Consider the following 13,751-nt stretch of genomic DNA (forward strand, 5'->3'; position numbering starts at 1 on the left):
AACTCTTATAAAATGTGATTTAAGAGTGCGAGTGTCTCCAAATCACACAGATCATAATATTTTTATTAACCCAAGGTGTGGCACGAAGATGAATTATATAGGTCATTTTGGTACCTTCCGGCAAAGGGTCAACATTTGGAATATCCTTAAAGTCATAAATAGCGAAATTAACATCCGATTCCATTCTGACTTAACATATTTCAATATTTCTATAAGTACAAGATCTTTTAAAGAGAAGGTAGAGATCGGACCATTCCTTTTGGTACCTCCCCCACAAAGGGTCAATGTTTTGAATAACCAAAACAATCGTAAAATCCGTGATAAGCATTCGGTTCTCTTCATATTTCACACATCGCATTATTTCTACTAACGCAAGATTTGCTGTGAAGATGGAATATATCGGTCCACTCCTTCTGGTACCTCCCCCAAAAAGGGTCAAAATTTTTAATATCCAATTAATATCCGAAATTAACATCCGATTCCATTCTGACTTAACATATTTCAATTTTTCTGTCAGCACAAGATCTTTTAAAGAGAAGGTAGAGAACGGACCATTCCTTCTGGTACCTCCCCCACAAAGGGTCAATGTTTTGAATAACTAAAAAAAATTTTAAAATTCCAAATATCCGGTTCTCTTCATATTTCACACATCGCCTTATTTCTGATCTGCTGTGAAGATTGGATATATCGGTCCACTCCTTCTGGTGCTTCTACCAAAAAGGGTCAACATTTTTTATAACCAAGAAGCTCATAAAACTTGAAATTAGCATCCAATTCCATTCAAACTTGGCACATCTCAAAAATTTCTATGAACAAAAGATCTGTTATAAAGATGGTAGGGATCGAACCCTTTCTTATGGTACCTCTCCCAGAAAGGGTATAAGTTTTGTATAACCAAAACGATAATAAAATCCAAAATAACCATACGGTTCTATACATATTCACATATCCCATTATTTTTACTAACACAATATTTGCTGTGAAAATGGGATATATCGGTCCTCTCTTTGTGGTACCTCCTCGCAAAAGGGTCAAAATTTTGATTATCCTTGAAGAAATCGCAAAGTTAACAGCCGATTCCATTCAGAGTTGGTACATCCCAATATTTCTATGAGCACAAGATCTCTTATAAAAATGGTAGAGATCGGACCATTTCCCCCACATAGGGTTTAAGATTTTTAGAAACAAATGCTTAAAAAAGCGAAATTGGCATCCAACTCTCTTCAAATTTCACACATACAAACATTTTTGCTAAAACAATATCTGTTGTGAAGGTGATATATATCTGCTAACCCCTTCTGGTACCTCGCTCCCAAAGGGTTCAAATTATTCCACTGTCAGTAGTTACATGGAACTTACAAAAATTACATAATTCTGAAATCAGAAACAAAGTCTTTGTAAGGGACACTCAATATAAACACCTTCAAAAATGTTGACCCAATATCATGGCTAAACTTATCTTGAAATGTACTGCATCGAATTTGGAAGCCCTGTTTGACATTCTTTAATCTCTAATTCAAAATATTTGTTCTCATTTGCCCTCTTTGGAAACACATATTTCCTTTCATCTTTTCAAAATGTAGTTTCACCATTGTCCCACATTTCATCAAAATCCAAGTGATGTCATGCATAACGCACTACGAAGAAGTGTCTGTCAGTGCAGTGCGGTGAAAAGAGGAAGCAAACCTCTCACTATTGTCTCTCACTATTGTTTGGTGAACAATTTGGTAATGGATGTGGTCATTTTAAAAGATTTGACACTTGACATAGACACACTGGTGGTCAAGTGCACTGTGTGTGTGTGTGTGCATGTAGACACACTTACACACACACACACTCACACACATAAATACATGCATACTTGAGTATTATCTAAAACCACTATCATGAAACACAAAACCACAAACTGTGACATATTTGCCATTACACTTTTCGCCTCACTCTTCCTCTCCTCTTCTACATCTACGTATAAACAGAAAAACTTACCCATTATAATCATTACAGGGTGTTCCAGGTTTGGCATACATATCGGGTACATCAAATGGTGGTTCATTCCATTCAAAGGAACTGCGACATGGATTATCCTCCCCAGGCAGCTTACAGCACAATTCACATGATTTGATCTTGTCATCTTTGGGCCCCGGAATACATTGACACGATTCCAGACCATAGGCCAAACAAATACTACCCGTACATTCGCCCATATAGCAAACGAATTCCTTGTTACATATTGTCTTGTTCGGCTTATTGACCGATGGCGGACACTGGGGCATGTGGCCATCACAGAAACTGGGATCCCGACAACCGTTGTCGTCTCTGCACTTATCACCATACTTGAGTTTACAATCGCCCGTACAGCAGGGTCCTTGGGAGGGACTGCACATCGCCTTCGGCGTCAGCGTGCAGGGCTTCTCATCGTTGCGCGGATGGCGTGACATGGGAAAGCAACAAGAATCTTTACAATCCTCTTCCCACCCGCAATCGCATTGTTCACCAGGTTCTACAACGCCATTGCCACAAATCGATGACTGCGGTTCGGTAAAGCAACCCTTTGTGCTACGTGCCTTGGCATTCAGAACCGGTTCAATGGACTTCAGTGAGCAGGGAGAGAATTTGTTGTTATTCTTCTTGTCTCCCGATGTGGCACGAGCAAACATAATGAAATTGCCATCTTCGCCGCCCGGGGTACACTGTTCGGGATCGTGCTGAAAAAATGGGAGAGAGGAAAAAATTAAGTTAATTTGCTGATTGTCATTGCTGGTGAAGCGAATATATAACTATAGATATATTAAAAAAAATTCTATACCCTTCAGATATATGTAAAACTAAAATCGGAAAGAACTGTTCCTATCTCATTTATTCCTAAACAGACAAGATCATTTAGAGCCCTACAAAAGCAACCAGAATAGATGTTCTCGAATATAAATAAAAAGTTTATTACATAGTTATTTATTTCTGGCAGAAAATTTTGAACCCTTGAAGAAACCGCAATACCGACGAAAGCAAAATAGACCCAGGACCTATCATATGTTTCTCCCACAAATCATATATTTTGCCCAAGGACGAACCCTTTTGAAATTGTTCCAAATTTAGATATAACCAGACCTCCGAAAAATTCTCTCGAATTTGGACAAAGAGTGATACTCAATCGAATTTGGGCGAGGGCGCTGCAACCAACTTCAGACTGCTGTCTTTAATAAGCCAGTCGTCCGAGAGTTGTTAAAATTATTCCAGTGACAGCTCATTATATTGTTTACAAGATTTTGGTGAGAATTTTCCAGAAAACAATTTATTCGTGATGGAATTTAAGCGTGATAGTGTGATTTCTTTATATTTTGCTGGAAAACCACAAGTGGCTATCGTTAGAGCACTCCAGAATTTAAATATGAATAAATCTTCTGTGTCTCGTACCATCTGATACTGGTAGCGTAGCCCGACGTCAGGGAAGTGGACGGATGAAAACAGCAACATCAGCAGAAATGGTTCGAAAAATATAGAAGCGACTTGATCGAAACCCGCGTCGGAGTGGCCGAAGAATGGCCAATATTCCATTCGTCAAATATTGAAAAATGAGCTCGGGGTAAAGCCATTGAAAATAGACTAAAAACAGCTATCGCTTGGCCGAAAGTGGTGAACTGCCGAATTAGGTTTTCTCTGTCTCCGATGAGAAATTATTCGTTGTCCAGCAGTTTGTAAACAAAAAAGGTCTTGTTTACTTGCCAAAGAGGCCAGTTGAAAATTCTTCACCTTCGATTGGTCACCAGAACTCAAGCGCCGGCCATGGTGATGGTGTGGGCCGCCATAACAGCCGATGGTCGCTCTCCGCTCGTATTAATGGGCCGTGGCATCAGAATAAATGCCGAATATTATCGTGAAGTTTGTATTAAAGTCTTGGGCACACAAAAATTTTGGCCGCAGGCCTTGGACATTCCAACAGGACTCAGCACCATAGCACTCAGCACGCGTCACCCAAGAATGGTTACAAAATGAGGTTCCTCACTTCATTTCGAGTGCACAATGGCCACCAAAATCTCCGGATACCAATCCGTTGGACTATTGTGTCTGGAGTATTTTGGAAGCAAGGTTGGAACTAAACAAGTTAACAAGCAGTAAGTTCGGCCGGGCCGAACTTTGAATACCCTCCACCATTTGGTACGAATTTGGAAATTTTCAAAAAATAAAGTCCTTAAAAAATTCTGTTCAAATTTTAAAAATACCGAATATTGCCGTAATATTGGGGTATATACGACGTTTACCTACATAGGCCTTGTTTGTCATAAGCCATTACCATATTCAAATTCGAAACATGAAATAAACGGTGGATAATGTAGCTTAAATCATCAAAATATCGTATAAAGGGAGGTACCGTTACATCGGAGCTGTGCGAAGACCTGGACCAGCACAGACAATTTTCTGTCACAGGCTATAGCATCCATTAGGAACGTCAAATACGACATCTCAAAAAATTTCGGTGGGTATTGTACCTACCAAATATAGGGAGGTACTGATATATGGGGCCTATTCGAAGACCTGTACTTGCATAGACAATTTTCTGTCATAGACTGTAGTTTCCTTTACGAACTCTAAATAAGTAATTTGAAACAATTCCGTTAAATAATGACGCTAAAATCATCAAAATACCGAATTTTGGGAGGAACCGTTATATGGGGGCTATACGAAGACATGGACCTGCACAGACAATTTTCTGAAACAATTCCCGTGAATAATGTCGCTAAAATCATCAAAATACCGAATATCGGGAGGTACCGTTATATGGGGGCTATAGAAAGACGTGGACCCGCACAGATAATTTTCTGTCATAGGCTGTAGTATCCATTTCGAACTTCAAATACCAAAGTTGAAACAATTCCGGTGATTAATGTCGCTGAAATCATCAAAATACCGAATATCGGGAGGTACTTATATATGGGGGCTATATAAAAACGTGGACCTACATGGCCGATTTACGAACTTAACCTACTGGAAAAATAATAGCCTTCTATCTCAATTCGTTCGAAAGATAGCGTGATTACAACAGACAGACAGACGGACATGACTTAATCGACTTAGAATTTTACGCTGTTCAAGAATATATATTCTTTGTTGGGTCTGACATGAGTATTTCGAGGAGTGACAAAGTTAATATAGTATGGTGGAGGGTATAAACATACCAAAGTGTCGATCACCTCAAGCAAGCGCTTCACCGGGAATGAGCCAAAATACCGCAGAGCAAATTCGGGCAGCGTTTGACGGTTTCGTTGGCGGTTTGAAGGCCATAATTCGCGCCAAAGGTGACCAATTCGAAAAATTCTAAACTTATTCTAAAATTTAATGCTATTTCCGATATTTTTGCTTTAATTCAATAGAATTTAAAAAAAATTAAATATTATGGCGTTTGACTTTGTGCAGTTTTTTATCTCACCCTGTATAAGGGTTCTAAGGAATCTTAATTCGAAAATTTCTCAAGTTTGAGAGAGGAGGGAACTTATCCCCTCTATTTTTAGTTACTTTGCGATATGTAATTTTCAAAACCCCGTTAAACGTGCCTTCTATTTTAAGCTCTACTTTCAAATGCTACTGGAGTTTTTCGTAATTAATTTTTGTGTAATTTCTGAGCACAGCGCTATTTTTGATTTTTTGGCGTTTATGTACGATATGGACTTTGGATTTATTCTGGCAGATACAGTAGAACTGTATGGCGAATAATCATCGAATTGTTATCAGTTATATATTACCAGAGACACTATGTTCCTAAAATGCACAGATTCTAAAAAAATCTTAATTCGAAAATTTCAAATGAAATGAGAATTCACGACTAATTTGACCATATTTTTAGGTAACTGTGCGATGTATTCTTTGCTCTACTTTTGTTATCTACAGAGTGCTTCCTGTAATTATTTTTTGTGGTGCACAATGTAATTTTTAAGAAAAAAATAACTTTTGAAACGACAATCTTTTCGAGTACTTTAACACATTTGCCAAAATATACACGCAACGCTTCATCTAAATTTCAAAATATTCTAATTGATATATCTGTTGCACAATTCAGGCGTGTAATTAAATCAACAAACATTAATTTGATAATTACCAATTTTCGACTGAAAACCCGCATGAAAAATACACATTTGACATGTATCTTCATTTTCTTTAACGCACACACACACACAGCGCATACATATGTAACTTCATTCAAATTCAATGCAACGTCTGCCACGCTGCATTGCAACCGACATGGAAACGCAATAACTTAAAATGTAATTTGTCCTTGTTACAATTTAATCGATGATTAAAGGAAATTCCAAGTACCGCAAGCGTATAACAAGAAAGCGTAATGATTATATCATTGAAGCGATGCGAAAGCAGAATACGCTTAAGCACGCTAAAGCTTTTGATATGCTCTAGGAAAATAACAACAATCTCTTAAGATGAAAAAACACCGGCAAAAAAAGGAAAACTCAAGTACTTTGCGAAATGAAGAAGTTTAGGTTGGATAGATTTTCAGTTGCAGTGGAAATCGATTTTAATGGGGTGGTTGGCTAATGAGAATCGTATTTGAAAAGGAAAATAAGGAATATTTTCAAAAAGCCTTGGGAAAAAATATTCTAGAATTTGTGAGAATCGTCTACGAACTTTGATATTAAAAATTTATAAATAATTCGATTATTGAAATATATTTTGACTTATGCTATGATTTTTTTCAAATTGTTGACCTTCTATGGAGTAGGTTCCGAAGGAATGGGCCAATATTGTCCATTTTGTATCGACATAAATAAATATTGTGACGTGCCAGGTTTGGATAAATTCCATAGTCATCACAGGTCTCTGGTTGAGAGAAATATCTAGATATAGCTAGTTATATAGAATCGTATTTTTTACAAGTTATGACAGCTAAAAATATTGAGAACTGTGACCCTTTGTGGGTTAGATACCAGGAGATATATGTTATCTTCACAACAGATCTGGTTTTAGTGGAAATAATTAGATGTGTGAAATTTGAAGAGACTTAGATGCTTATTTCGCTTTCTTGGTGTGGTTCTTGAACGCTATGTTGGGGAAGTATCGGAAGAAATGATTCGATCTCTTACATCTTTATAACTGATCTTGTGTTGTTTGAAAGTATTGAGATGTACTAAGTCTGAATAGAATCGGATGTTAAGTTCGCGTTTTATGAGCTTCGTGAATATTCCAAATTTCGACCCTTTGTGGGGAAGGTATTTGAACGAGTGGACCGATATATCCCATCTTTGTAGCAGATCTCGGTTTAGTAGAAATAATGGGATGTGTAAAATATGAAGACCATCGGATGCTTATTTCGAATTTTATAATTGTATGGGTTATTCAAAACTTTGACCCTTAGTGGGGGAGGCACCAGAAGGAATGGTCCGATCTCTACCATAATTATAACAGATCATGTGTTGTCTAAATGGAATCGGACGTTAATTTCGCGGGGGAGGTATCAGAACGAGTGAACTGATATATCCCATCTTCGTAGCAGATCTTGTTTTAGTAGAAATAATGGAATGTGTAAAATATGAATAGAACCGGATGCTTATTTCGGACTTTATAATCGTTTGGGTCACCCAAAATTTTGACCCTTTGAGGAGGAGGTACCAGGAGGAGGTACCAGGAGGAGGTACCAAGAGGAGGTACCAGGAGGAGGTACCAGGAGGAGTGGACCGACATACTCCATCTTTACACCAGACCTTGGGCTATTAAAAATTGTCATGTGTGAATTATTATGCTAATATCGAATTTTATAATCGATTTGGTTATTCAAAACTTTGACCCCTTTTGGGGAAGTTACCAGAAGGAATGGTGCGATCTCAATCGTCTTTATAAAATATCTTGCAGTGATAGAAATATTAAGATGCACCAAGCTCGAATGGAGTCGGATGTTAATTTCGCGCTTATGAGCTTCATGAATATTCAAAACTTTGACCCTTTGTGGGGGAGGTCCTAGAAGGAGTGGACGATATATCACATCTTCATAGCAGATCTTGGGTTGACACAAATATGATACAAATATTGCGATATGTGTCATTTAAAGACAATCGGACTCTTACTTCACATTTTATAAGAGTTATAACGGAGATACTTGATGGAGTGAACCGATATTGTCCATGTTCACACCTGACCTAGCCCTGATCCAAATATTATAATTTACAACCACAAATCGGATTATACTTTCTTTTCTCGTGTAATAGAATATTTTTTTTTGAAAATTTCGACCTTTTGGTACCAGAAGGCTATATTCCATCTTCGCACCAGATCGTGGGCCATTAAAAATATTGTCAAGTGTGTAGGACTTTAACATTATGTTTTATAATTATTTAAAATTATAGAATAATTTAAATTTTTTGACCCTTTGTGTGGGAGGTACTTGGTGCAGTGCACCGATATTATCCATTTTCGCCCTGAACTGGCACTGCTGCAAATATTAGAATTTGCAAAGTTGGAGTAAAATCGGATTATACTTTCTCATTCAGTGCAGTAACTTATTTTTATTGTATTATTATTTCCATCTCCGAACTCGATCTAAGTTAGACAATACTAAATCGGATACTCCCAGCCAGACAGACGGGCAGACGGACGGACGGACATCGTTAGATCTACTCCAAATATCTTGAAAAGGATTCTGTCCAAAGAGACCTAGGGTTTAAAACTGATATTTTGACGCACGTTTTGGGCATATCAAATGATATATGTCCTCTCAAGCCATATGGCTAAGGGTATAATGAGCCTTAAGGACTGAGGTTTAAAAAAATCATTGGTTATTTCAAAGCTCCATATTTTTCCGCAGAAGAATTTAATTTCGCCCCAATCTGCTGTAATCTATTTTCAAAACCAAAAAATAGGAACATAATCCTCCAATATATCTCAAACATACCATTCGCATGCAAAATTTCCGTAATTGAAACACCCTAACATTAATTTACTATCCTTGGCAAGAAAGTGCGGTATCTTTAGAGTCTATTGTTATAAATGAGTGCATGAAAGTGTATCCGACTGTATAATCTGTATATGAGTATGGCTTCCTTTTTCTTTCCGTGGAGAGAGAGAGAGAGCGAGAGTGTGAAAAAAATCACCCAACATGCATACATGTATTGGTGTCATGACTTTACTAACACCCACAGCGAACAGACATGAACAACATAACGTGGAAAACTTTATACAGAAACGTATGTTTGCTAACTTACTATATTTCCACACACACTCATACACCCATGCCCACAATTTTAAAAGGAATACACAGCATATATATCATATACACAGGAAAATCAAGTTCCTCTCGACGCCATAGTTAAAAAGTTCAACGAAAAAGAGAGAATTTCATGCTAACGCGACGAACTGTAACTAATTGCATTAAGTGCATTCCACATTCATTCTACCAAAATCGCAGACTCACACAGAGAGAGATCTACATACACACAAAAATGTACATATGTATGTGTATGCGGAGGAGAAAAAGCAAAACAGTAACCTTCCTGGCAGACACCTATTTAAACGTTATCGCGTATAGTCGGTGTCTGTGCGGAATTTGCCACACCTTTCCATTCGAAAAGCATTGTTGCCGCTACATTTTGTTAAATACTACGTTGTATTGTTACATTTGCAGATCATGGTTTTGGGCGAAGCGAACATATGAACTGTAATGGGAGTCTATTTGTTTGAGAGGGATGTTGTGAAAGAACACTATAGTTTTTTGTTCGGTAAAATTAAAATGAAAGTCATTTTTGGGGTACGAAAATAAAAAGGGGGTTGTTCGCTTTAAATACAGTGTACAAGTTCGAATAATTGATATAAATCATACGTACTGATTGCAGAGGTAGAAAAACATGATTGGGGAAGTTAGGAATTCCTCGAATTTCTGCTTCTTCTAGATGGGTATTGAGAAAATCAGATATACTATGGGGTAACAGGCAGACAGTTTCCATGTCGGTGTTAATTTTTATTTCTGCACACCATAAATTAAAACTATGGAACCAAAAATATAGTGAAAATATTTGAAGGTATGGGTTTGATGTGCCTCGGGGAAGAAACATTTTTTTTCGATTTTTTTTTTAAATTTCAGAAATATTTAAAATAATTTCCCGGATACTATGACCGATATCGGATTCATTTAAGTTTCGAGGATGCGAGATTTTATTTCTTACTCGTATAGAATTTATATGAAATTCACAATTTTTTTGAAAAATTTTGCCATTTAGAAGATTGGAACACTGTTGGTATTTAAAAATATATTGAAGTATAGAGTTAGAATTCATCCCGGAACATCCAGAGAATTTAATTAGATTTATGAGTATTCAAAACGATTATCATTGTGAGAGAGGTATTTTCCAAAATAGACCATCCTCGGTACGATACTTATGTGTGTATGTTTTTACATTGAACGCTTGAGGATAATGAATGCGCAAACGACAAGTAACACTTGATTAATATTTAGCAAACATATAGATGGGTAGATGCGCGATCGACAATTTCAAGTTTTCATATTTATAAAAAAACGGTAAATTATGATTATGGGCGTTTTGAAAGTTTACATCGAACAAGTTACAAACTTTCGGTCGGTTTTGTCGACAGATGTATAACCGCAGTCAATGTTCGATTATTTAAAAATATTTTTACTATTTGTTGACCCTCTATGGAGTAGGTTCGGAAGGACCTTGGATTAATAAAAATATTGTGATGTGTGAAATGTATAGATAATCGGATGCTTATTTCGGATTTTATAATCGTTTTGGTTATTCAAACCATTCCTCTCCCACACCAGAAGGAATGGTCCGATCTCTACCTTCTTTATAATAGATCCTGTGTTGATAGAAATATTGAAATTTGTCAAGTCGGAATAGAATCGGATGTTAATTTCGCGATTTGTGAGCTTCATGGATATTCAAAATATTGTTCTTTTGTGGGGGCGGTACCAGAAGGAGTGGACCGATATATTCCTTCTTTATGCAAGACTTTGGGTTAATAAAAATGTTGTAATGTGTGTAATTTGAAGACAATCGGACTCTTGCACCACATTTTATAAGAGTTATAATTATACAAAATTTTTCATAAGTTATTGCCCTCTTGACCTAGCACTCAAGCAAATATAAGGACTCTCAACGTTGGAGAAACATCGGTTTATCCTTTCTCTTTCTACGCAAGAAATGTATTTTTTTAATATTTCGACCTTTTGTGGTGGAGGTACAAAAGGGAGAAGACCGATATTGTCCATCTCCGAACTCGATCTAAGTTTGATAATTATAATTACGAACGGACACCGGTTGATCGACTCCAAATGTCCTGAAACGGATTTGGTTCAAAGAGACCTAGGGTCTAAAACCGTTATTGCGATAAGACACGTTTTGGCCGTATCAAATGATATATACCCTCTCCAGCCATATAATAAACAAACACTGACTGAGGATATACAGCTGTCGGCAATACCGACTGATACTTTTTAACTTATACTAACTTATAAAACAAAAATTATATAATCCTGCTTCAGTTTGTTTCACTTACCGGTGATCCAAAATTATGGCCAATTTCATGGGCCAGTGTTACATGTGATACGGCCGGTGGTACATGTTTGCCATAATTCAGCAGAGTAACAATACCCGTATTGAGGGATTTCAGGGAGCCACGATAATGCTGAAAAAGAGAAAAAAATACGTTAGTAAAGAGTCAAATATTAAAGTTTAGATTGTTTGGGGCGTATAAATAATGTCAACTACATGTGATGATCATACGCAGTGGGGGAAACTTGTTATTGATTCATAATTATTGAATTTCTCAGAGACAAGAGCTATTATGATAATGGCAATTATAGATATTAATTGCAAGCGTGTTTGTCTATACGTTTATAAATAGCTACCTATATAATTATATGCACATATATTTCTTTTTTTAACATGTGTGAGAGGACAGAGTATCATGGTTATCACAACAATTCCATTATATCTCTAATTTGTTATCTTCCATGACAATAACGAGGTTACTTCGCTCCAGTAATATCCAGAACACTCTCGACACTCTCTCTCACTCTCTCTCTCTCTCTCTCTCTTTTACTGGTTATGTCCAAAAAAAGTGACACACATACTATGTTCACAAGCCAACTTTATGTGTGGCTTTATTTGTTTCCTGTAAAATATTGTCATGTGTGAACCCTCTTCCCTTTCTCACCACATTTAAAATCGTAACAATTATTATTTCTATGTACTAACCATCCTACAATTATTTCATGAATTGAAGCAGTTATTATTCATCTCAACAGCTACAGAATCTTATATTTCATATCCAGATTCTTAACATCTTTTTTTTTTTTTTGGAATAGAAACGTTTTTTATTAGCAGTAAACAACATTTAACTTTTAATACATACATTTGTAATGAATTTATCTTAAAAACTATTCAACCTAGATAAATGTCTTATTCCGAGAATAATAGCGCAATTTTATGTGGACTACTTCTTCTTTTGAAACTTTCTGCATAAAACGAAAATTTATGTTACTTTCATGTGTCAACTCGAAATAAGGCCAAAGAAAAATTGACCAGGAAAAATTTTCGCATTTTCGATTCAAAAATTGTCTTTGTATATTTACTAGAAATAGAGCCTTCTTTTCTTCTTCAAAAATTAAGTTTTGTTGAAAATTTTTGCATAAACTCACAGAAAGTGAAAACAGGAAATCTAAAAGCCTGATATCTTTAGCACTGTGTGAAAAATACAGATTATGAAAGCAGAGCTAATAATTAAAAAAAACATTAAGTTCGGCCTGGCCGAACTTTTAATACCCTCCATCTATGGGCAAAAAAAACTTGTTTATAAAAAAATATCTGAATTCAAACTTGTTCCACTTATATGGAGGTCATACCAAAACGGAAACCTCTATAGAAAATTTCATATTTCAATACTTGTCATCTACTAAATCTTCTTAAATACCAAATTTGAAACAATTTAGTGGGTAAATGTGACTAGGATTGTCAAAATACTGAATATTGGTGGGTATCGCTATATGTGAGCTATACAAAAAAATTGAGCTAAATTCTCAATTTTCTATCACCGGAGCTAGAATCCATTATGATTGGTAGTTCAATTTTTTGTAGGTATAGACAAATTTGTGGAAAATGTGGTAAAAATAATCAAAATACCAAATATCTGGATGTACCGTTATATGGGGGTTATACAAAAACATCGACATATACATAATGTGTTTCGCCACCGGAGCTAAAACCTATACATACTATGTGGACCTATACATACTATGTTCCGCCCCGAAGCTAGCCATTAGGACCTACAAATACCAATTTTTATACACATCCATGGAAAAATGTGGCAAAAATCATAAAAAATACCGAATATCTGGAGATACCATCATATGGGCGCTATACCAAAACGTGGACCTATACATACTATGTTCCGCTGCAGGAGCTAGAACCCATTACGAACTACAAATACCAATTTTTGGACAAATACGTGGAAAAATGTGGCAAAAATCATCAAAATATCGAATAACCGAATGTACCGCCTAATGGCGCTATACCAAAACGTGGACCTATATATCTCATTTTCAGAACCAACCATCCCAGACACAACACAAATATTTCTACCAAATTTTGAAGCTCTACGTCAGACAGACGGTCAGACGGAAATCGTTAAATCCACTTAGAATTTTATGCTGATTATGATTATTATGGGGTCTATGACGAATACCCTCCTTTCCAAAGTGGAGGGTATACAAAAGAAGAAACGTCAATCGGGTTTTTGAA

At 36.4% G+C, this 13,751-nt stretch overlaps 1 protein-coding gene across 1 annotated transcript in view; it reads right to left on the reverse strand.

The window, feature by feature from the left end:
• Nucleotides 1–13,751, reverse strand: part of LOC101900641 (uncharacterized) — a 489,471-nt gene that overhangs the window by 15,501 nt on the left and 460,219 nt on the right. Inside the window, exons 9-10 of the mRNA XM_059125281.1 lie at nt 11,509–11,637; nt 1,987–2,705 (exon numbers count right to left, since the gene is read on the reverse strand). Of these exons, the coding sequence (XP_058981264.1) occupies nt 1,987–2,705; nt 11,509–11,637 (848 nt within the window). The remainder of the gene's footprint in view (nt 1–1,986; nt 2,706–11,508; nt 11,638–13,751) is intronic.

Source organism: Musca domestica, unplaced genomic scaffold (genome assembly GCF_030504385.1).
Source record: "Musca domestica strain aabys unplaced genomic scaffold, Musca_domestica.polishedcontigs.V.1.1 33, whole genome shotgun sequence".
Classification (NCBI taxonomy): Eukaryota; Metazoa; Arthropoda; class Insecta; order Diptera; family Muscidae; genus Musca; species Musca domestica.